This window comes from Ricinus communis, chromosome 4 (assembly GCF_019578655.1).
Source record: "Ricinus communis isolate WT05 ecotype wild-type chromosome 4, ASM1957865v1, whole genome shotgun sequence".
Taxonomy (NCBI): Eukaryota; Viridiplantae; Streptophyta; class Magnoliopsida; order Malpighiales; family Euphorbiaceae; genus Ricinus; species Ricinus communis.
In genome coordinates this window covers 21,099,766-21,122,937 of record NC_063259.1, presented here as the reverse complement: position 1 = coordinate 21,122,937, position 23,172 = coordinate 21,099,766, and the positions used below count along the sequence as shown (strand labels likewise).

The 23,172-nt window shown below is 31.1% G+C and overlaps 1 protein-coding gene across 1 annotated transcript; it reads right to left on the bottom strand.

The window, feature by feature from the left end:
• Positions 1-3,987: 3,987 nt before the first annotated feature.
• On the bottom strand, positions 3,988-20,442 carry LOC8265479 (twinkle homolog protein, chloroplastic/mitochondrial). The gene is made up of 21 exons (XM_015721782.3): positions 20,057-20,442; positions 19,768-19,886; positions 19,161-19,216; positions 19,021-19,078; positions 18,828-18,938; positions 17,263-17,346; positions 16,706-16,786; positions 14,673-14,738; positions 14,470-14,586; positions 12,289-12,336; positions 12,108-12,193; positions 11,953-12,013; positions 11,387-11,569; positions 9,363-9,494; positions 8,805-8,866; positions 8,128-8,226; positions 7,827-7,958; positions 6,802-6,898; positions 6,591-6,725; positions 6,164-6,231; positions 3,988-4,301 (listed from the first exon to the last, which is right to left on the bottom strand). The coding sequence occupies exons 1-21, from the start codon at positions 20,322-20,324 to the stop codon at positions 4,247-4,249; spliced, it is 2,118 nt and encodes a 705-aa protein (XP_015577268.2). The 5' UTR covers positions 20,325-20,442; the 3' UTR covers positions 3,988-4,246.
• Between the last annotated feature and the right edge of the window lie 2,730 nt (positions 20,443-23,172).

Below are 23,172 nucleotides of genomic sequence, written 5' to 3'. Positions count from 1 at the left end.
TGGAGGCCAGCAATTTCTTAGCATGTGAGAATCCTTTGGGACCCACAGTTATTTTTTTTGGTATAATAATCAAATCAAAGCAAAGAAAGAAAAAAAAAAAAAGCTGAGCTAGCTCAGATTTGTAGTTTTATTTTTGTTTCAACTAACAATTTCTTCCTAAATTAAATATTTATTAAAATGGGTTTGTTATTTTATGAAATACTTAGATCTTCTTTTTATATCATGTTTTTGCATTTTAGAAACATCTCAAAAATGAAGACTTCAAATTTTTTAAATTTATTTAAGACTTTTTCTAATTTATTAAAATCAGGAACATCTTTTTAGTTAAAAATATATTTTTTTAATTTAATTTTTTTTAAACTGATACTAACTAAGATAGAGAGAGAGAGAGTATGTCTTAATTTAAGATTTTTAGAAATATCTCCAGAAAAAAAAAAAAAAAAGAAACATCCACTATTATTTACACAATTGTCTGGTCCCATTTTTTTGCTTCAAAACTCAAACTCGAATTTATTGAATGAAATTATTGATTATATGAACATGATTGTTAAATGTATGTACTAAAAATTTAATTGGCCTTTTACTTTTTGATTCATATATTGTGATATTATTATATAATGAATATCATTTTATTAATGGCGTTTGTCTATTTTTTATTTTTATAGTAATATAATTATTGAATGAGTTTAATAATGTTTATTAAATACTTCATTCTCAAGAGTTGAGAATATGAATGATGGATGATCTTTAGAATAAATATTATAAAATAGTTTTTTTGTTATAGAATTAAATATTGGATATCTTTAATCTAGAAGATCAACATAATGCGTTTAACCCTATGATTAGTATGAGATACTAATATATATAGGATGGTGAGTCTTATACCATTTAGTACGAGTTATTAAGTTAATCATTATAAATCACTTGTGAGACGAATAAACTAAACATGACATATTTACTATCATAACAAAGTTATCATAGTAGAAAACTTGAGAGAGGAGAAAAAAATCTTCATTTTTAATAATTGAATAGCTTTGCTTGAAGTTGGTCGTGTGAGATAATCTAGAGAATTTGTAATTGCAAATTTCTATTTGATTCTCTAACAGAAACATCATCAACAATCAATAATTGAATTTTGCACTTCAAATGTTATTTTTTTCTTCATTTTCTTCATGTTTATAAAAGAAAAAGTTTTTTTTTTTCTCAACTTAAATCTTCAATTGCAACTTATAATCTTAATTTCTATGAAATATGAAATATGAAATATTTAGAGCTTTCGCTGCACCACTGTATATTCAAAAAAATCAATCAATTTTCAAAAGTACAATAGTATTCTTTTTAATGATTTTAATAATTTGACAATCAAAATTTACCAAAAGGTAATATTACCTAATAAATGGGTATCTTTATATTTTCATGTTTTTATTTTCTATATAGATAGTATTGTATATGATTGATTTTAAGTGAAATATTATAGAAATGAGTTTGATAAACAGAAAAAATAAATTTTTGACCTACTTTTCAAGTAACCATTAAAATCTTTAGCCCTTCTTCTAACTAAGAAATTAACTACTAAAAATCATTTGTATTTTATTGTGATTTTTTTTATAAAAACAATTTTCCTTTTATAATTATTAAAAATATTATTCCACCATTTTTTTTTCCCCTGAAATATTTCCATACTAATTGTAATTCCTCTATTAAAACCAAAGAAACTATTTTCTTATTAATCTTAACTAATTTTGGGATGCATATTTGCAGATTTTCTCTTCCATTTTTTTTATTTTACATTGTTTTCTTTTTATTTTTTTTAATTTTTACATCCACTCTTATAATAAAAATTCAAATTACTATTAGAAACTAAATAATTAGTCTCTCTCACAATGGCAGAGACAACTGCTGTAAATTCCAATATTTTATTTAGGATTTTAAAGTTTCCAATGTTATGTCTTTTTCCATTAATTAATCAGTCGGAGAAGAACAAAAATTAAGAAGAAAATATATGTTCTGACATATTCCTTAACATATACTAACAAAATTGGTTTTTCTTAATAATAATTCTTGTCTTAACTCTGAACAGAAAGCAAAGCATCCATATAAAAAGTTTAACATATCAGACATTTAATGGCATATACTCAACATGCCAACAAGAAGTAAATAATTTGCAATCCTCTAATTACATAGATTTTAGCCCCACAAAGAAATAATATTGAAGCCCCCAAAGAAACATTTTAAAAATGAATTTATCTATGGGTATCTCTTTTGATTGGCATTTTCTCAAATCAAATATTGTCAATTCTAATAAGCCAATACCTTATGTTGTATATTTAATTAAAATTATTTAGTTTTTAAATTAAATATTAACCGCCTATTTTTAAGACACGAATCAATAGTCTTCAAAATAGAGTGTTGAAGGAAGTCGGGATATCTAAAAGAAACAATTTTAATGTCTTTTATTCTGAAAGTATTTTATGATCTTTTGAATAATGTCATATTTCAAATTGGATAAATTTTTAAGTTTTTATATGAATATATAATTATATTATATTCAAATATGAAGTTATTTATTTGCATCCATAAAAAGAAAGATTATACTTGAATATAAGTAATTTATTCTTTAACAACCAATTCTTTCCAAATATTAAAAAGAAAAAGGAAATTATACTTCTGTCAAGAGAGTTGCCCTGAACTCAATATGTTGTAGAACAAGATAAAGGTCCTTTTGACTGCTTCTTTGCATCTCTTACACCTATTTCTGCCTTTGTTCTCGACAAGGTTGTGGGGCCACACTACTCTGTCTTGGGTTGGCCGAGTTCAAAAGTTTTTTTTTTCCCATTTTTTATTAATAAATTTAAGCTCGAGATTGTTCGAAACGACTTCAGCATCGTTTGAACTATATCTCATCAATATAATATGGAGTAAAATTTGATTGATAGACAATTGCTATTAAAGTAACCTGAAAATTGTTCTTGACGTGGAATGAGTTGTATGAAACCCACAAAAATAGTTTTTCATCTTTGCCTCAGCTGAAACCAAACCCAACCATGATTTTCTTTTAATTATATATATGAAGACAACTTGGATGATTCACAGAACCCAATTAGGCAGTTGAATTCTTTAAACAAAACAGATTTTTACCTAATCTTTTGTCATTGTCTAATGATGATAAACTAGTCTGTTTCTCTCAACAGTATCAGTTCCATAAGTTTTGTCCAAACAAAAATGAAATAATATCACTCCAACGATATCTATCTATAACTGAAAATTAACCATCAGACTTTAGCCTGATAGCCAGATATTTATTATCGAAGATTGAGGTAATATCCGATGACCAGACATTTAATATGAAAAGTTGAAGTCTCAAATTCTAAATTCTTTTTCTTTAAAATATGACAGTTTATTTCCCGCTTTTTCTATTTTTCTCTAATTTACCGTACTAACAATATATTAGATATCCGATTTTTTCACCAATCATTCAATTTATTATTTTTATAATAGATGGATATCCAAATTGTGTACCCCATGATCATGCACCTTTGCCACTCTGAACTTAAGGTATAACACTATCTTCAGCACGATTGGCTTGTTTCAACAAGTCGAATAAAAGTGCGGCCCCTGTATTAGTGTGAGAAAATTGCATAGACATCATCTAAAAGTGGAGCCAGTTAAGCTACAAATCTACCAACTGAAACTGTAGCTTGACTTTGACATGGTCAGGTCATGAATTCTTCTTATTTTTGATAAGTATAAACAAATATGCAGAAACTCGATCTTAAAATCTTACCAAGTTGAAATATAAATCTACCACCGGATTAAGTTGTTTGTAAATTCGGGTATGGATTCTGACTCCCCCCGCAAGCAGAGATTTCTTCTTTGATCAGACTATACAAACTCTCAAAAACAAGCATTTGTAATAGTTGCAAGAATTCATTTTTTGATTTGAATGCTCAGAGGTGATTTATTGCAAACAAGGCCTTAAGAAAAGTATGCAAATGACAAAGATTTACCAGGTAGCTATTACTCATTTACCTGATGCGCTGAAATGTTATATATTACAGAGCACTAGTTTACAAAAATTACACCACTTTTAAAGTACAACCATAATGTAGGAAGATTTTTCTGAAAGAATAACAAAGCAAAATTAACAAAAATGATGAACACAGATTTTTCAATAATATCATCTTTAATCTATGACTCCTAATATATATACAAGCATTTTCCTCAATGATTACCTAATCGCCTATCCTTATGGCTGTTCCATCTTCCCAAATGTAGCAATATCTGAGTATTCCCCAGTTACCCTGCCAAAGTGCATGTACAGGACTCATCAGCAGTGATTTCATGAAGAACAGGGGGGAGCAACAAATACCCACATGAACTCTAGAAATACAAAGACGTATTTGACACTGTAAATGGTTAAAAACACTGTCCGAAGGAAGAAACAATTAAATTTGAGCAAATCAGACAACTGATATCTATATCTCGTCCTCATTCTCAATTTGAACAATAAAAACTCAATTTGTGTCAAAGACAGTCTCTTTTTATTAACTGAAATTGACCCATCCTCGACAAATTTTATCAGTCGAACAATCGGTAGGGCTGCAAATAAGTCGAGCCACTTGCTAGCTATTGGAGCTCAACTCAACAAAAGCTCACACTAGCACATTCATTTTAATCAATGAGCCAGCTCAATCTTCTTTTAAGGCTCATTTGCTAAATGAATCAAATTAAAGCCTAGTGATATGAAAATATATATATATATATATATATATATATATATATATATAAATATAAACTAAAGCTTTTTATGCATTTTCAGTTTTTGCCAATTCCTTAAAACTAATAGTACTTGAAACTTTGTCATTGGTTTCAATTTTAGCAATTAGGTTCAAATTGAATCAACTCAACTCAATGGAACTAAGCCTTAATACCAAATTAATTGGGGTCGGCTATATCTATTCCCTTTCTCCACTTCAACCATATCTTGGAAAGATATAGAGCCACTTGATCGTCTTGCCAAAAAAAAATTATTATTTTATCATAAAGATATATTACTAAGTTTCCTATATTAATGAGAGAAAGAAGGGGAGTATGGGCAAGTTAGTAACTTAGCATTACAAACATGCCATTTTATTTAGCTCAGGAATAAATATTTATTGCCAACTTGAACCTAATTGCTAATATTGAAACCTGCATAAAGATTGGGATTTCTTGTCGTTTGGCTCTAATAAATGAACCTAGTGGTGTTGGGTAAAGCTCCGGTCTTCTAACTTAATGAGTTGATTAGTTTATAGATCTATGAGCCAGCTCATAATAATTTATTAACAATTCAACTATGAAATTGAGACTGATATGCTTTTACTATACGACCTTTATTATTTACTAAGAACTTTATTTTGAAAATAATATTGTTTCAATTTTATGATATAATATTTGAGAAGTATATATTTTATCATACAAATTACTAGAAATGAATAAAAATTAGAATGCATATTAAGACATCTAAAATAATATCAAAATTTGTAAATAAGCTAGTCAATAAGTTTACTTACAACTTAGTTCAACTATGTTGAGAAAGACTGATTTAATGTTGGTTCATTTAATCTTGTCCAAGTCAGTTAGGAATAGGGTTCTGCTCAGTTCAACTATGTTCCTCTGAATAAGTCAAACCTGAACTAGTTAAAACTCAATTCTTTTGCAGCCCTAAAACATATCTCACAAGACCTCAAACATAGATTTTTCTAAATCCAATGCGCCCTAAAAATGAAAAATATGGTCTTTAGAATCAATTACTAGAATTAAAAAAAATAAAAATCCGAGTTGATGTCAGATGAGATTTCCAGTGCCCAAATTGATCAAATTCAAGTGGAGCATGGGTCGTAGCAACTAATCAAAAGTTTTATGATCGGATTCGAACAAATTTAATAATTATTGCCAATTTAAGAATTACAAGCTCACTATCACTTCACCTAAGCATTTTCTAACCAATTCTTGCTCTGTTGTGCATTCCATATTTTATTTAAAAAAAAAAAAAATTCTTCCTATCCATATTCCATGTTAATCATGCAATTGAATTTTGAATCCAAGAGAACTTTCTTACTCATGGCCAAATTTGGATTTTCACAAAATGATAAAAAGTCAAAAAGTACCATGATTCTCATACCTATTATATGACAAGAAGGCGTCACCTATGGTCCCAACAACCTTATTTCTCACCTTCCGCACACAAATCTGCAAGTTAAAACCTCAGAAATTGGTTATCATCTATGAATGACAACAAAAATGATGATTATCACAGCACACCAAACAGAAAACCATGATCCCTGTGTGTGTGTTTTTATGCATGTATGCATCAGACATTGCGTTCTCCTGAATGCGAGGGATCACGGCACACCAAGCAGAAAACGATGACCTCTGTGTGTGTGTGTGTGTATGCATGTACGCATCAGACATTCTGTTCTCCTGGTTGTTATTTACTCAGGTAGGTTATATTTGTTAACTGTGTATATGTGCCATAAAAGAACTTTAACAATAATGAAAATGTCGATGATTGTAATGATCCAGCACAAAAGCACATGCATTTAACTCACCTGTACTTGATCTATAGCTCCAGCCTCTGGATCCCTGTTACGATGAACAACAATTCCATTGTCACACTTGTTTATGAAGTGAGCACTCCCACTGATATCATATAGATTAGGAGGAGATCCAGTCCAGTTTTGCAACTGTTAGACAGAGAGTACAGGTAAGTGATTAAAGTGAAGGAATAGTTTGACAAAATCAAGGCTTGAGGTGACCAACCTGTCTGGGATGTGCTACAAACCAAACATGACATAAGTGATGTTGAGCGAACCGCTTAATCAACGTAAGCATCCGACTTACATACTCTGTCTCAGTCCTGTCACAACCAAATTTCTAGCTTGAGGACAAACAGTAAATTTACAGCCTTCTGACACAAGGACCAAAAATTACAAATCCCCATATAAACCAATAGTTTTCTTTTACATTTGGTACTTGATTACTCCATCTAATTTCTGAAATGCAAGATTCATTTTCAGTTAAGATACTGAAGAGAGCACAAAAGAAAAGGGAAAGAACCATGTTATTTAGATTTATTTCAAAAATGCAATTTGAAGGGTTGTGCATTATCAGAACCTTACAGAAAATGTTTATACTTGCAATAATTTATTCATCAATAAGCTTACAAGAAACTTTGCAACCAATATCAAAATATGGATTGAGGTTGCAAGCAAATGCGGTCAGGCATACAGCTGAAGCTTCAAGAAGAGAAGGAAAAGAACAATAATTTTTTCTGATGTTTTAAAACCTAATGCAGAATTCCAAATTCCTCCTTTGAAAGCTTTTCAAATCACACGAGGAGGATCCAGTACCATAAAGTTGATAATTCCACACTATTACATGCCACAGGCAGGTGGAAAAGTTATAAGCAGTGGGAATTTTAGTTACGATGATTGTCTTTAGGCTCCTCACCCCATCCAAGATTTGCCATAGTAAAATGGCTTTTATAACAAAAACACTTCTGAAACACATTAGTTGAGCATTTCAATCTATAACTTAATTTTCCCTTGCAAGGGACATGCAGTTAAACAAAGCTATTTGTACTTTCACAATTACTCAACATATCTCCAAACCTGAACTAACTGGACAGACCAAATCCTAACTTTAATTACTTTTATAAATATGAATTACGAGGCCAAAAACCATTACTATGGAAGGTTGGGTGTTAAACAAAATGAATCACCAATACACTAACAGTAATTGTTAAAGAGTTTGGCAATGATGGGAAAATGGGATCAAAATCTCACATGCTAATAGGACGCTGATGGTCAAGCTCATTGTACGGATCAATGACAAGTCCTCGCACTCCATGCCTTAGAACCGCTGCTCTTGCAAGTTTAAGAACCCAATCGACACTTGGTAGTTTATCATCCTCACATCTACTCCATGGTCATGGGAACAGTAATGTCAATATATATATATATATATATATATAAATCAGAAACCAATAGTCTGATCAAACCAGGAAGAATTACAATAATCAAGTGGAATAGAATTTCTAGTTCTAATGCCCGAATAGTAAACAGATAACTCTAAAAAGGAACTCACCTTATGAGGTAAAATGTATCAGCTAACCACTGCTTCCCTTCCTCAAACTCCTCAACATTCATTCGTTTAACAAATTGTCCATCAATATCAGAGGCATAACTATGATAGGCAAACAAAACAAACAACAAAATTAACAATATTCAAGGCCTGTGAGTTAGAAAACTATCAGTAAAGTACTAGAAGTAACAATTAGAAGCACAAGCCATGGACAAAGATAACATATTCAATAACTAAATCATTCAACATGAAAATCTTACATGATTTTCATGTATTGACAACCTTCCTTGCCGATCCATAATCGGGAAACATACCCATTTCCAAAATACCCAAGAAAAAAGAACCAATTTGTAACATCAAATGTTTCAAGCATGCAATATGAGCAAATGCATCATGATACTGAAGAATGGTCCATACAAAATATTTGTTATGTAAAATGAAAGATTGTTCTGACATAGTCCCCATAGAGATCTTTAAGAAAATAATGGACGTAGTTGAGTTGGTAATGAAGAAGTAAAGTTTGAAGCAAAGAATGAAATAGCTGTAAAGTTTGAAGCAAAGAATGAAATAGCTGTAAAGTTTGAAGCAAAGAATGAAATAGCTGTTACCTCATAGAAACTACAAAAAAAAAAGAGCCAAGTACAACTTGGAGCAACAACAATAAATTCCCACAAACTTACCGTGCATCAAAAAAGGGCTTTTTTATGCGTTTCTCTAAAAGTTTCCTAGCATGCTCCCGAACCTATAGGATAAAGAAATAACAAGAGAGTAAGATGACCTTCAGTTACCAGGGCATTATGACTAAGATTATGTTTCAAAAGGTTGAGATGCGAATCACCTGACAAAGACATGAGTGATCAAAATATGTAATCTTGAAATACATGTATTGTTAATAGAATTTTGAAGTAAGCTATTTCCTAACATTGATTCATCAGATAATTGAGCATTTATAATTTACTCATACAAGTAGTGATGGGATAGTTTCTAAAGACAAATTGCAATTTATTGAAAGGCATATAGTGATAAATATGAACAATAGAAACTGATGTTCACTATCATCATAAGTTATTCTGATTAATCCATAATCTAATTACGCTCCAAATTAAATAGTATATATATCCCATGTGTTTTTATGTAGTTAAATAGACAGAGCAGGATGCACGTGCATATATGGAGACAGACAGCAAACACTTACATCAAAGTCATACAAGTGAATACAAAAAGGACAAATAGCTTACTCTGTTCTCCATAGAGCAAAGTGCAAATTTCCAACCAACACTTCTATTAAGATTGCACAAGAGAGCGTCAATCCACTCACTCTTACCAGAATTGGGAACCCCAGTTACTATAGTCAGCTCTCCTGGCATAACCTAACCAAAACATAATACAGAATAATCAAATCAGTTCAAGTATTTATGAGGATTTCCAATAAGTGACAGCTAGTACACACATGTTAACCTGATTTGTTCACTCATCTCTATTTCAGAACAGAATTCAAGCACAAACTCACTTCTAGAGGGAAAATAAAAATAAATAAAGATGCATAATACTTAAGAAAAAACAGCCTTGGTTATTTCCCCAAGCACTTAAAATTGATTGGAACTTAGCAATTACATTTAAAAGTAAAATTGATATTTGGCTGCACTGTCATTTCAGCCTTTTTCTTCTCAAAATTCATGAGAGCATAAAATTGTTGCTCCTTGAGTTTCAGCACCAAACCATGCAGTAGAAACTGTGAATTCAAAGTCACGATCATAAAATAGCTTTCATCTAGTTCAAACTCAACAATTTAGATTAGAATTGCTTTTGTATTTTACACCTGTCATCTTTATGTGCAAGGTTGTTTCACATCTTTAGAGTACATATTATAGCTTCTGGGCCAAAGAATGATGAGGGAAAAGTAGCAAAAGTTGAATTCAAATCACAGCATTTACAGAAAGTTAGGCTCATACGGAACCAAATATATGATAAATTATTCATGTTACGTGTTACTAGCCACAACTAGTCTGCAACTTGGTTGAATTGATACAGTGATGTTCATTATGTTAATGAATGAGAGACAATATCCATGATGCATACTTTTTCAGAACTCCTTCATATCTTTGATACAAAAAAATTTAACACATATATGCAACAATTTGATTGGGGGGCCCTAATTAAACTATTTTTACTAGTTTGATGAAATCTTATTAAGAGTTCTATCTTAATCAAATAGATATTTACATTAACCTTGATTCTTAAGAGCTTTAATCCAACTCGACTAAGTGTACAAGTTATTAAGAGGAGAGGAATGTTTAATTTCTAATATAACTTAATCAAACATATATTACATTTAACCTGGATTGTTAAGAGTTCTAATACAACTCAATTAAGGGTACAATTTTGTTAAAAGGACAGGACAGGTTTGTTTAATTTGTTGATTTGTTGATACATCGGCCTTTTAGTACTTTCTGTTATTAATACCAATAGTTGTGCATCCTCAATTATATATAAATTTGAGAGAGAGAGAAGAATGGACGACCCCATTCTAGGGGAGAGTTTCAGTTCAAGAAAAAGAATAAGAAAATGAAAACTGGCAATTGCACAACAGATTCTAGGATTGAGAGAAACCATTTCAATCCCTGGTGATTTACTCTTAGGCTTTTAAATCGTTTGGGAATCCTGACAACTGATCAGTTTACAAGGGCTCTGAATGCAATTAATTTAGATGATAATTTTACTAATGGGACCCCTGAAAGATTCTACTATTAAGCACCCAGGAGGTTCCTAGTACCAGCCCATGTATGAATTCAAATATTGTAGGAATCTTCAAAATAAAAGATATTTTATCAACAAGAAAAGAATTTGATTAGTTATAAAATTATCTTGCATTAATGTGATTATCATAATTATCTCAGTGAGGAAATGGAAAAAGAAAAAGAAAGAAATGAAAAACAAGAGAACTCTCATCTTTTGATATTAATGCTGTAACTTTTGAAAACAACTAAATGTTGAAATGTTGAATGGAAGAGAATGAACATAAGGTATAGCAATTAATTAGGGTCTGCAGATAAACTTCACAAACAATTTTTTGAAGATATTTTTGAAGACATGTTGTACACCTTTATCACTCAATCAATAAGCAAAAAATTTGTAGAAGATATATAATTTTGTTAGATAACACACATACAAGATAAGAGTACTCTTTATTATGGAAAACAGAAATGCAACCTTAATGAAAGAGAAAAGAACTGAAAATTCATAGAAATCAAACTATGCTTACATTGTATAACCCATCTAGAGAACTCCACCCAGTTGAGGCACCATATTCAAGACCAAGAGTCCGATGATAATATGCATCAATTTCATCAAAATATTCCATGAAGTTAAACAATCCACTGATAGGGTACAACTCTGCATTGTCAATCACTTCCCTCAGCGCAGTAGGACCCAAATACATGAGCACCTGAGAAAATTGACAAAATGCGAGCCACACTGTCTGACAGTAACCTCAAGAAAAAACAATCTACAAAAGTAACTGCAGCAGTCTTTGGGCGGCCCATCATACAAATAAAAACTACATATGGAAGCAGCAGTTAAACATACAAATCACTGATCACACGGCACGTTGCATAACCAATAACTAAGTAACAAACAAATAGATCAGTAGAAGGAAAAATAGCCTAAAAGCGCATTTTCCATTTTTGCTGAAAATGCTTCTAAATCACCGTCATTATTCAATAATTTTATAAAGAATCATAATAGCAGCTCAGGATAACCCAAGCAGAAATTCAAATTGAACTTTAAAACTCATTTGAAGCATTATGTGCAGAAAGAGGTGAGCCTGACCTCATTAGCATCTTTGAAATGAGTATCTTTACTTTTCTTTGGCCATCTGATTCGCCAGCATCTGCATCCATAGAGAAAATAAAGGATAATTCTCAACAACTTGTATAAACTGTTTTCACATGAAAAATATCGACAATGTTATCACACAGAAAAACCTTTCTCTCCCAATGCGACGTGCAATCTCTTCAGCTAAAGCTTGGCCAGGTGGATCCCCATCCGTGGCAAGTATTATGCGAGATGCCTATTAGAATAAATATTTCAACATCATTAATGTTTAATTCAAAGTGTTTCACATTAATGGGTGAACCAAAAGCAGTGAAAGTATTATATACTAACCTTATCCAAATACTCTTTGCAATTCCAAAGATATTGATATTTTGTGTCCTAGCTTCACAAAATAGAAACAAGAATCAACTCCAGACTTCAAGATCAAAGCAACAGATATTAAAATCATTAGCACGGGATTCACTTTTAAAGTTGAATAGGTACTTGCAAGTTTGATAAGGCAAAGGACGCCCACTGGTTAAAACTAAAACACTACTTTATTAATTTGTTGACAGCCTAATGCTAGAGCAATTGAAAAAAATGATTTACATCTATGTGATCACCTGTGAAGATGAAATGAACCACATCCTAATGCTAGAGCCGCAAAAGAATGACTTACATTTGTGTATTCACTTGGCTGTAAGGATGAACTTTGTACAATTTATCATAGATATTAAACATGCAAGGCAAATCAGAGTGCAAAAGGGTCCTAGAGGCTAGGCGGAAAACACAGTCGCGCGCCTTATCGAAGTGCGGCACAAAAAAAGATCATACTATAAAGCTAATAAGGCTCTTAACATACTACGTGCATAAAATCATCAACTAGATATCGAGAATGAAACAACAAAACTTTAAGGGTTTCGCTTTTAGATGTAAATTTCATCTTTCACAATGAACCATGCAAATGCAGGAGAATTTCTATTGCTTTAGCTTCAGATCGCAGTAACAAGAAAACCCCAACCAACAAACAATATGCTTTTCCACTAGCTAGGGAAGCTAGAGATGACCCAGCACTGCATAATGAGTTCACATAACAAATGGTCACAGAACAAAGCATGTTAAAATTTCTACACGGGAACTTGTAACCTTCCAATAATTGCAGGGATGTTGTGCTTGGTTTATGCATGCAAAATTGCTTGTCTATGGCAACTGCAAATGCAACATGGGGGCTGATGCTTGTCTAGTGCTAGAAGGTCAAAGAAGTCAGTGACCTAAAGTTTGCGACCAAATCTCCATTGCATGGAAGCTGTAACTATAACCGTCCTAAGGTACCGAAAGTCCTTTTAAGTTCCAAATCACAAGAAGGGCATAACAATCTAGCCACTGTCTAAGAGAGACACTCGATCAAATACTGGAGGTATCTCCCACGATGCTTCATGTCATGCCAAATTCGCTCAAGACTAGTGCTCATTCATTAATCCAAAAATCACTTTAAACATTAATTGTTAATTAGAAAGGTGGCATGTAAATAAATATTTTATCAAACATGCATGCCAGTTAGTTTATGAAAGAGTTAGGTGCATGGGCAAGAATATACTTGTAGTACCAAAAACATTTGATCATTACCATGCCGAAGTTGGTTTTTTAAGTTTTTGGGATATCTTTTTAGGTGAAGTTCGGCATGATTATCATGTAGTCAATCAGAGTTGACAATCATGGTCTTGTCAACAAAGAAGTCAGGATCAAATTCTTTCAATTAACATTCTGCTCCTCTCCTTACTAGTGGATCCTCAGACTCATTTCTCTCATTCTATCAAACTAATCTTATTCTTGGATCTTGTTCATAAGATTTCTAAAAATCAATATTTTTACGTATTCTTATAATTTCTATATGCATTACAGTATCCTATATTTTATTATTTTATATTCTATTCTTTCTCGCCAACTTTCTTATATTTTCTTTTGGCCTTATATACCTTAGAGTAGGGGTTGAAAGACACTTTTAATCTCTCGCAATGGCTTTCAAGAGGAAGAGTTCAACTCTCCTTTAATACTCCAAGTAGCTTGGATATTGAGTTATTGGTTTGTTCGGCAATACTTTGAGGATATGTAAGGTATCATAGACTTCATACTTTTCTCTTCCTTTATTCTTGTAAACAAATCTCTTTTTCTAAAACTGAGGTTGGCAAGCCCCTTTGCATCATGGGCTAAGCCATTTCCAGAAAGAGAGACAATAGAGAAGAGGCGAAACTCAACAAGGAACTTATCAACTTATTTTGACTTAATAAAACACCGATCGCCATCTCACTTTGCTTGTTTTATGTAAAAAAAAACTCAACCAGGAGAAGCGACAGGCAAGTCCACAATTTGAATTGACAAGGCAATAGAAACACTGTACACTCTTAACAGAGGAGATAAAAGAAAACACTAGAATTTAACGACAGCAACATTAACTATAACAAAAAGATAGTAACAATGACAATGGTAAAAATTAACAGTAGCCAGAATCAGAATTTAAAAGTTGACACGGACCTGCTCTTTAGATGGCAATTCTTTTTGGGAAACTTGTCCAGGAGCACCATCAGGTACACTAACACAATTACGAAATCCAGCCTCTTCCATTGCAAGCTTGTCCATTTCACCTTCGACCTATAATCAAACATCAAGTATTAGGTCTCATGTTAAGTAAATAAGTTAATAAGTAAAGAATATGCAACTATGGAGAAACTACGTACAATAATAATATCATCAGTTTCCTTGATATCATCCAGCCCATAAAATATTTTGTCTGTATCACTTTCCTGAAATAAATGCAGATAAAGTATCAAATTCAATCTGGCAAATCCATGCAGGCAAAAGTAAACAATTCATCCTTGATCTAGCATGACGGAAAAAAATACTTTGTTATTCAGGCCCTGTTCCTTTTCGAATTTCAGCATCAAAGCCTATTTGCTAACAGCATGAGAATTTGATTTGCAAGCATTATTGGAAAAGCTTTGCTAGATTGAAAAATAGCAGAAAATTACTTAATGGACCCCCATCCCCATACCAACAAAAGAAAGTAGGCACCAATAAAAGATTATGCCATAAAGAGCTCTTCCCTTCAAACAATTCAGCTACTGTAATTTGAAGATGAAAAATATAAAATAAAATGTATAAGAAATAATATAAACCCAATCTTCTCTTCTCTTCTTAGATCTCCCGGAATTGAGCTAAACCAATCAAGACCATCATTTAGTACAAATAAAAAATCAGCACTTCCAAGAACTGCCCCAACATCTCAGCTTTTCCTTTCCTTTTTATTGCTTTGCACTTTCATAAAATGAAACCTAATATTCCAGCTAAATATTTGTACTTTTAACTCATATGAACCTTCAAATCAATAACTGGTCCATAGATAAATAGATTTTGGCTAGCTCTTTAATTCAAATCTATAGAGAGATAGATGCAGAAATCAGAAACCAAATTTCGCTGTTATGAATTTTGAATCTATCTCAGCTACCTTATAGAAGTCCTAAATCTATTAAGAGTAAAAGTACAAACAGAAAAAGGAAAGAAGAGGTCCATAATATAACTGAGATAGAGGAAAATACAGGATGAGTTTATACTTCTACCATTTCTGCCACTTGATTTCATTCTCTAATGCCAGCAATCAAGCAGACTTCAATTCCAAAGTCAATACTGTTCTAATACTTTTTAAAACTTATCCTGCAAGATAAGACTTTTATCCAATGGCCAGAGAGCTTGTTCCAGCATTTATAGCCAGACACCGAAACAAGAGATAGTGCCAAAACTAAATCTAATGATGTTATTAGAAAAGCTAGTGGCTATGGAATCACTAACCAAAAGATCAATCTAAAACCTAAGCAGCTTATATTTTCACCTGGTATCAAAAACCATGATTTTTATACAAATTTCTAACTATGCACTAACTTTTCAATAGATTCAGATGAATATGGTTAAGAGAAAATTTTTGTCAAAAACCCAAGTTCTCCAATGTTATCTCAGCCCCTGTATCCAATTATAAACAGACTTTCAGTTAAAAACCAACACTACTTGAACTAGATTTCATATGGAATTTCCAAATTTCTCATATTTTTTAGAGCTTGAATAATGAGAAGTATATTGCAGTAAAACCAAAAAAAAAAATGGTTGGGTTTGGACTCCAGAGCAAGCTGCAAAAAAGATCTAAGAGAGAGGTTAAAGAACAAAAGCAAAAGCAAACTAAAGATTGTATAGATCACCCTTAAAGAAAGAAGCACAGCAAAGTGAGAGAGAGGCCAGTATAGCTGTAAGGTTATATTAAAGGGGGAAGAGAATGTGGATACAGCTGACATGTTCGGCCAGTAGATTTTTTTACTGTTTGTTAATCCCGGAAAGTCATTTTTCTAAGACACATCTAGATGAATTGCTCATGCCATTAGTAAATAGGCTTTGATACTGAAATATGGAAATACAAATACCTGGATAAACAGATCCAAGTAATAAGGACTCAAGTAAATTTGCCATATAAGTTCAGGGAATTGAGCTCTTGCCCATTATATTCCCAATAGACTACTGTAGATAAATTTCTTTCATAGATAATTGGCATCAACCCCAGAACTAAATAGGAATGTTCCAAGAGAGATAAATTTCATAGAAGGAACCACTTACAGAGGTTCAATCCGAGGGCCTAAGGAAACTTCCTATACCACTTGATGCTAACCATAAAAGGACAAGAATAAAATCCTTTAGATTTTTTATGCCAACCTTAGCACTTAACAAGTACCTGCCAAAAATTCTTATTGATATCGCGATACTTGCAGCTGGTGAGTTCTCCATTTCGCCAATATGTAAATGCTATAACAATCTGTCAGTATGATGGAATAATTATTAGAGAAAATAGAACTCTCATCATGTTATATTAAAAAAAGATAAAGGAAAACCAAGCCTACATTTTCTGGAGGCAATTAACTAAAAAGCACCAAAAGCGCCACCCTAGATTACAGAAGTATAAATAGACAATAAGCAAAGCATTTAAAATCCTCTTCTACATGCCATAAGAGCAGAAAATATTTCGCTTGATCAATAAATTTGTTTGACTCTTCAAACACTCAATAACATAATGCACATAGTAATAATTAGATATTACTAGAATGATATATTAGGAATAAAACATTCATAAACAATCTGAAAATGATAGTGAACTACAGTGTAACAGTAGAATTCTAGAGTTCAAAAACTATTTATTTGCCATACTCATTTAAAGTTCAAATGAATCCGGTTCCATGATTAATCACTAAAGACCACAGGTAGTATTACTGAATCAGTAATATACACACACACCTGATTACCATAACTTCTTTGCATGACACGATTTCTATGCAACGTCTCTGCTGATATTAACCGCTCCGCGAAAAAACCAAGAATCTGAAAGAAGGAAAGAAAAAGTCATAAATAAATGCGTAGAAAATGGATCTGAATAAGCTTACACACCCCAGTACAATCTGAATACAGCCTCAAAAAAGATATAACAAGGAACATATGAGTGCAAGTCGACATGCAGAATTCTTGCATATTTCACATCATAATTCATGAATCAGGTGAGGCAAATTATTGCAATAGAATTTTAATCTGCAGTAAATTTCCCCCCAATCCTGAGTGCAGCGAACAAAACAAACTGTTATAAAGCAACCATTCAGTATCTGGACAGAAAAAGTGTTTGCCTTGACAATTAAATTTGATCTTGCTAATTAAATCACATAATACTCCACCCAATTGAAAGATGTGGAAAAGCAGAGTGAACTAAATTAGAGATTTGATCTTTTTCATCCATAAACCTAAAATTGAAACAAGTAACATGATTAAATTATGATTTTACTCAGGCTAGGAAATGATTTTGGACCATGCTCAACTCACCGGAATATGGGTTTGCAATATGAACATTCAGCTTTGCTACAATGTTCAGTTGGCACGACCATTTCTCTATACAATTTTTTGAGAACTGTTCCACAGACTTTTTAACACTAGTACATCCCTGTTGTGACAACAGGCCTAAAACTAAAGAGTCTATGCAATATAAGTTCCTCCCTTGAGACTATGAGCTACATTATCAGAAAGTACCACATCAACTGACCAACAACATGATCCTTTGTTAGAAGGAGAGAGAATAAGTGGGACACGTGTTGCTGACGTGTTCCACTTAAATAAATGAGGACTATTTTTCTTTTTTTATATATTACATGTAGACTGCCACATCACTTTTCCGTTAAACAGTTTTTGACAGATATTGACAGAAGGGAGATTTGCGATACTAAAATTAAAGTGTAGAGGGTTTAGTTACAAATTAAAAATTAGGGACTTTGATGCAACTAGCCCTAAAGTTCAAGGACAGCAAAGGTAATTTAGCCCCTTTTTAACACTAGTACATCCCAATTGTGAAGGCCTAAAATTTCTAAAGAGTATGCAATATAAACCCTCCTTTTATATCAACTGATCAACAACATGATCCAAAAAGAACTCGCTAATACCCAATAGCCATGGGCATTAAAATCACAAGCCAATCTGCCCTTAACAGTATCCAAAACTAATGGCATCGCAGGAATTTCACAATAATTATAGCAGCCTAATAGACCTTTAAAAGAGTTGCAATATGTATATCTGCAAAAGTTTTCCCTGCATTTTTTATGGTTGGCCCTACAAAGAGCCTCCTGGTGGAAGCAATATGGACCACCTTGACACATGGAGGACAGACTCAAATATGCCTATATGGCTAAGAAAACCTCGCAGCATCTAAGAGGGTTGAACCTTCACAGGCAATGGAAAGGGAATAAGAATGTCAGACATCATCCCAACTCAGAAACATCTTTAATAAAAATGAGGGGATAGAGAGGAAAAGAGAAACCAACAACCTCGGTGCATAGTGGTTGCAATCCAAGACCCTCCACAGTGATTTTTCTTGTCAGCTTAACTTTTTTAGGTTGGACTGAGCTTTCATATGTAGAGTGTCTTCCTGCATAGGACTGAACCAAGAGCAGCTAATAGGAGAATAGAAAACAAATGATAAAATAATAGTTAGACACCTCAGATGAGCAACCATCTTACCTTCGTTCCACCATTCCACCCACACTTACCTCGAAAGCAATTCCAGGTTGCATTAGCCCTATACAACAAAGAGGAACAAATTTATCAATCTGCTAGAAGCTAAAAGTACAAATTGATAGCGGGAAACTATAAGAGCTTACCCATCTGGGCTGATAAAAAGAGATAATGATCTCTCCCCTGATTGCCCACCGTTGCACTAATGCAAAAACAAAAAATGACACATTACTAACCATTGGGATTCAATGTTAAGGAAAGGTTAATAGCAAATATGAATCGAAATTTTACAAAATTGGAGTCAAAAGATTCAGCCTCATTGCTTATAATTTTATGAAAAAAAAAAAAAGAATTATTACAAATGTTCAAACATTTTGCATAGGTATGGTCCATCTTTCACAAGAAAAGCAGAAAGGAATAAAGACAATCTGCTGTTAAAGCTTAAGGTAAATTTATGGTACTGGCAGTTATTCATGAAAATACAATCTTGTCATGATCTTTTTTTCCTTTAGTGATCCAAAAGTCAGCCATCAACCATTTTTAACATGATTTTGCATGAGTAAGCTTAAAAGTTGAAAACTTTAATGCATATAGCCATAAAATTAATAAATTAACAGATTAAATGAAGAACAAGAAAAGAAAAAAAGAAAGTCAATTTAAACATTAAATATTCTCAATTCCCAGAAGCAGCTAAAGCAAAGCTAATATTAAAGGGCGACAAAGATTCCATGTTAAAAATAAAAAAAGAACTACCATAGGACACAGTAAACTACTATATTGTCCGGGAACCAAATTCTCCATTTGAATACCAAGCACTTCCAATTTTCCTCTTAATTTCTCCAAATGCGGCTTCTCCGAGTCTTCACTAGAAACTGAAAAACAAAACAAAGATATCCATAGCAAAGGCTATTAAAAATGTGAACCTTTTTCTCTATCTATATCAACAAGCCCACGTACATCTGTTTTCCTTCTTGCATTTAAAGAAAAACCCCAAATATAATTGCCCAAAAACATGCAAAAAAAAAAAAAAGAATAAAAGTACCTGGAGCTGGAAGAGTAGCAAAGCCATTAGTTTTAGGGAGATAAGGGCGGTTTTTAGAGATGGGTTTTGAACAAAATACTGGCAGAAGGCGTCTACATGTGTGGTATTGAAGCCTACCTGAAGAAGAATAAGAAAAAGGAGAAAGTGGAGGTAGTGTTGTTGTTGTGGGTTTAAGGAATAATTTAGAACCCATAAAACCGACTTTTGAGGAAGAGGATGAGAGCTTGTAAAGATGGATTTGAGGACTGTAATAAGCATAACGAAACATTTTATTGATTTGGTTAGCTTTTTCGGAATACACTTGAACAGAGCGCCATGGAAAGAAGAAGGAAGAAGGGGTTATAAGGGTTTTAAGGCTTTGTTTAAAAGAATTGGATTATGTAAATGAGTTATTTGGCACTGCAAATTATATGATTAACAAGAAGTCCTTTCCTCGCGAATGGACCACAATTTTTACCATTTTTTGTTTTAAACAGCAGTTTATGGAAAAAAATTAATAGTATTTTTAATATTTTATAATTGTTTATTATATTATCTAAAAACCGTAATTATTTGAAATATTCTAAATAGAATTTCTGATATTTGAAAACTTTATTAAATTAATATAAAGATTTAAAAATTAAAATTAGTGTATTTACTATGTAGAGAATTAAGATTATAAATATAATTTGTATTAAATAACTATTTATTAACTAATATAATATTGAAAGTATAAAATTATTTATTTTAAAATTATATATTTAATTAAAAAATTAATTTATTAGTTATTAATATTAGTAAATAACAAATATAAAGTTAATATCAATAAATATCTATGTATTAAAGTAATGTATTATTAATATTAATAAATATTTATATTAAAAATTTATATTTTTATATAATTAACTACATAAAATCATAATAAGAATATAACTAATATGATATTTTTTAAGATTAATTATTATTATCTAACTAAAAAATCGATTTATTAGTTGTTGTAGTACTAAAAGAAAAAACAAAATATTATTTTTTTAAGTTAAGATTCTTATTTAATAAAACAATTATTAATTAATGAATTAATTATATTAAAAAAATTACATATTAGCATAATGTTTGTATAATATGCATGTTGCATTTTGTTTTGCCAAATACATACACAATACATCTAAATTTTGCAAATTAGTCCACTTGTGTATTTTGTTTTACCATTTAGATATCTAAAATGTCTTTTCCCCAATGCAATATTTATTTCTTGTGAAAGGAGTGCATGCAGAATGCTTTGCCTAACATGTGTAGAGTAAAGAATCATAAGCAATCACATTAAACTTATTAATTCAGTTGTATCTCATTAAAACACTATATTTTTTTAATTGAAAATTGTATAATTCTGCAATTCATTATCTTTTTTAAAATCAATCTTCCTATAAAATGAATTTTATTGCTTATGTAGTGTTTGATTGAATTTATTAAATTTATAAAATTTATTTATAATCTAAAATTTATATGTTTTAAACGGAATAAAAGTTAATTTACTATTTTACATAATTAAATTTATATAGAATTGATTATAGCTAAATAAATTTAAATAAAATATATAAAATTTTTAAATAAATTTCACATTAGTTTGTTCATATATTGCATAATACTAAAATATCTCTTTTAATTTTATCATTTCTATTTTATTTTCTCTTTTATATCTTTTTCTTAAATGAAATGAATTTTTTTACGAATTTCAACCAAATATATTATTAAAGTATTTTGTACTGCTTTCATAAAGCATTAGGTAGATAAATTTATTTGATATTATGTATATCAATTTTATTGTGGTTTGTTTGTTATTAATTTTTTTTTTGTTAATATCCATTAGGTACTTTTGACAAAATTGAAATTTCTATACAAAAATAGTAATTCTAAAATAATGTCTTAGGATGCTCAATGAAATTGTTTTTTATTTTGTATTTCCTACAGGCTGCAACTTAAATTTTTATTATTTTATTTGTACTTATTGACAATATGATGGATTTATGGGTGAATCTAAGATGGCATTAGGGTAGACCTTTTACAAATAACCCAAAACCTAATTATATTAATGAATCACTAAACTTATATAGAAATTATAGTATAGAAAGATTTAGTTTAATATTGGAGGTGTACTAGAGAGTTTGGTTATGGTAGGATTTTATGTTAAATTTACCTAAACAATTAACAAGTCTTCATTGTACAAGCGTATTCCTTTTTTATATGAATTTTTTAAAATAAAGTAAATGGGTGTATGTATCCCTTTATTTCTAATGTTTTTGAAATGGATTTAAATTAATGAATCTAGTTCAAATGGCAAGAGCGATTGCTCTTAAGAGATGAAGGTCTTGAATTCAAATCCTCATTTTTACACCAAGTGAGATTTCGTCTTTTATGACGAGTATAAAGAGATGGCTACCCTCTATTGTGTAGCCCACGGCCTATTCAGCCTCCTATAAATTAAAAATTATATCATGTTTTTTAAAAGTAAGAATACTTGATTAATAATTAAGAATTCTATAATGAGAACAAACTTATTTTGAAGACGCTCCAATTTCGTTGATAATTCAATGAACTTTATATTAAACTAAGAATTCTAACAGCTAATTATTGAAGATTTGGAGCAATACTATTATATAGTTACCACTATTCAGCTGTAAAATAATTTAATTAACTAATCAATGTTTAGCTTATATGAAATAATAGGCTATACATATAGTCATGTACTAATATTTTATCTGGACTTTTTATCTTTTATGATCATGCCACTAGATCGCCACAAAGACTTTTAACTTTTTTTTACAGAAATAATTCATCTATGATTTTGTTTTATACAATTTGATCTGCAATTAGTTTCTTAATATAAAAACAAAGTACTATTATCATCTTCGTATCAAACTCTATACTTGGATTGTTATTAAAAAAAATATATAAATTTTTTACTTAAATTTGGTGTATATCCCTATTTATACACCAAACCGATATTGACACATATTAATTAGTTTTAAACGATGAGTATGTATCAATCATCTAATACTATAGTGTAAAACACTCATACATACGTGTCACCTTTCTATTAGTTATGGTGTATACACCAAACCTAGTAAAAATCTACCAAA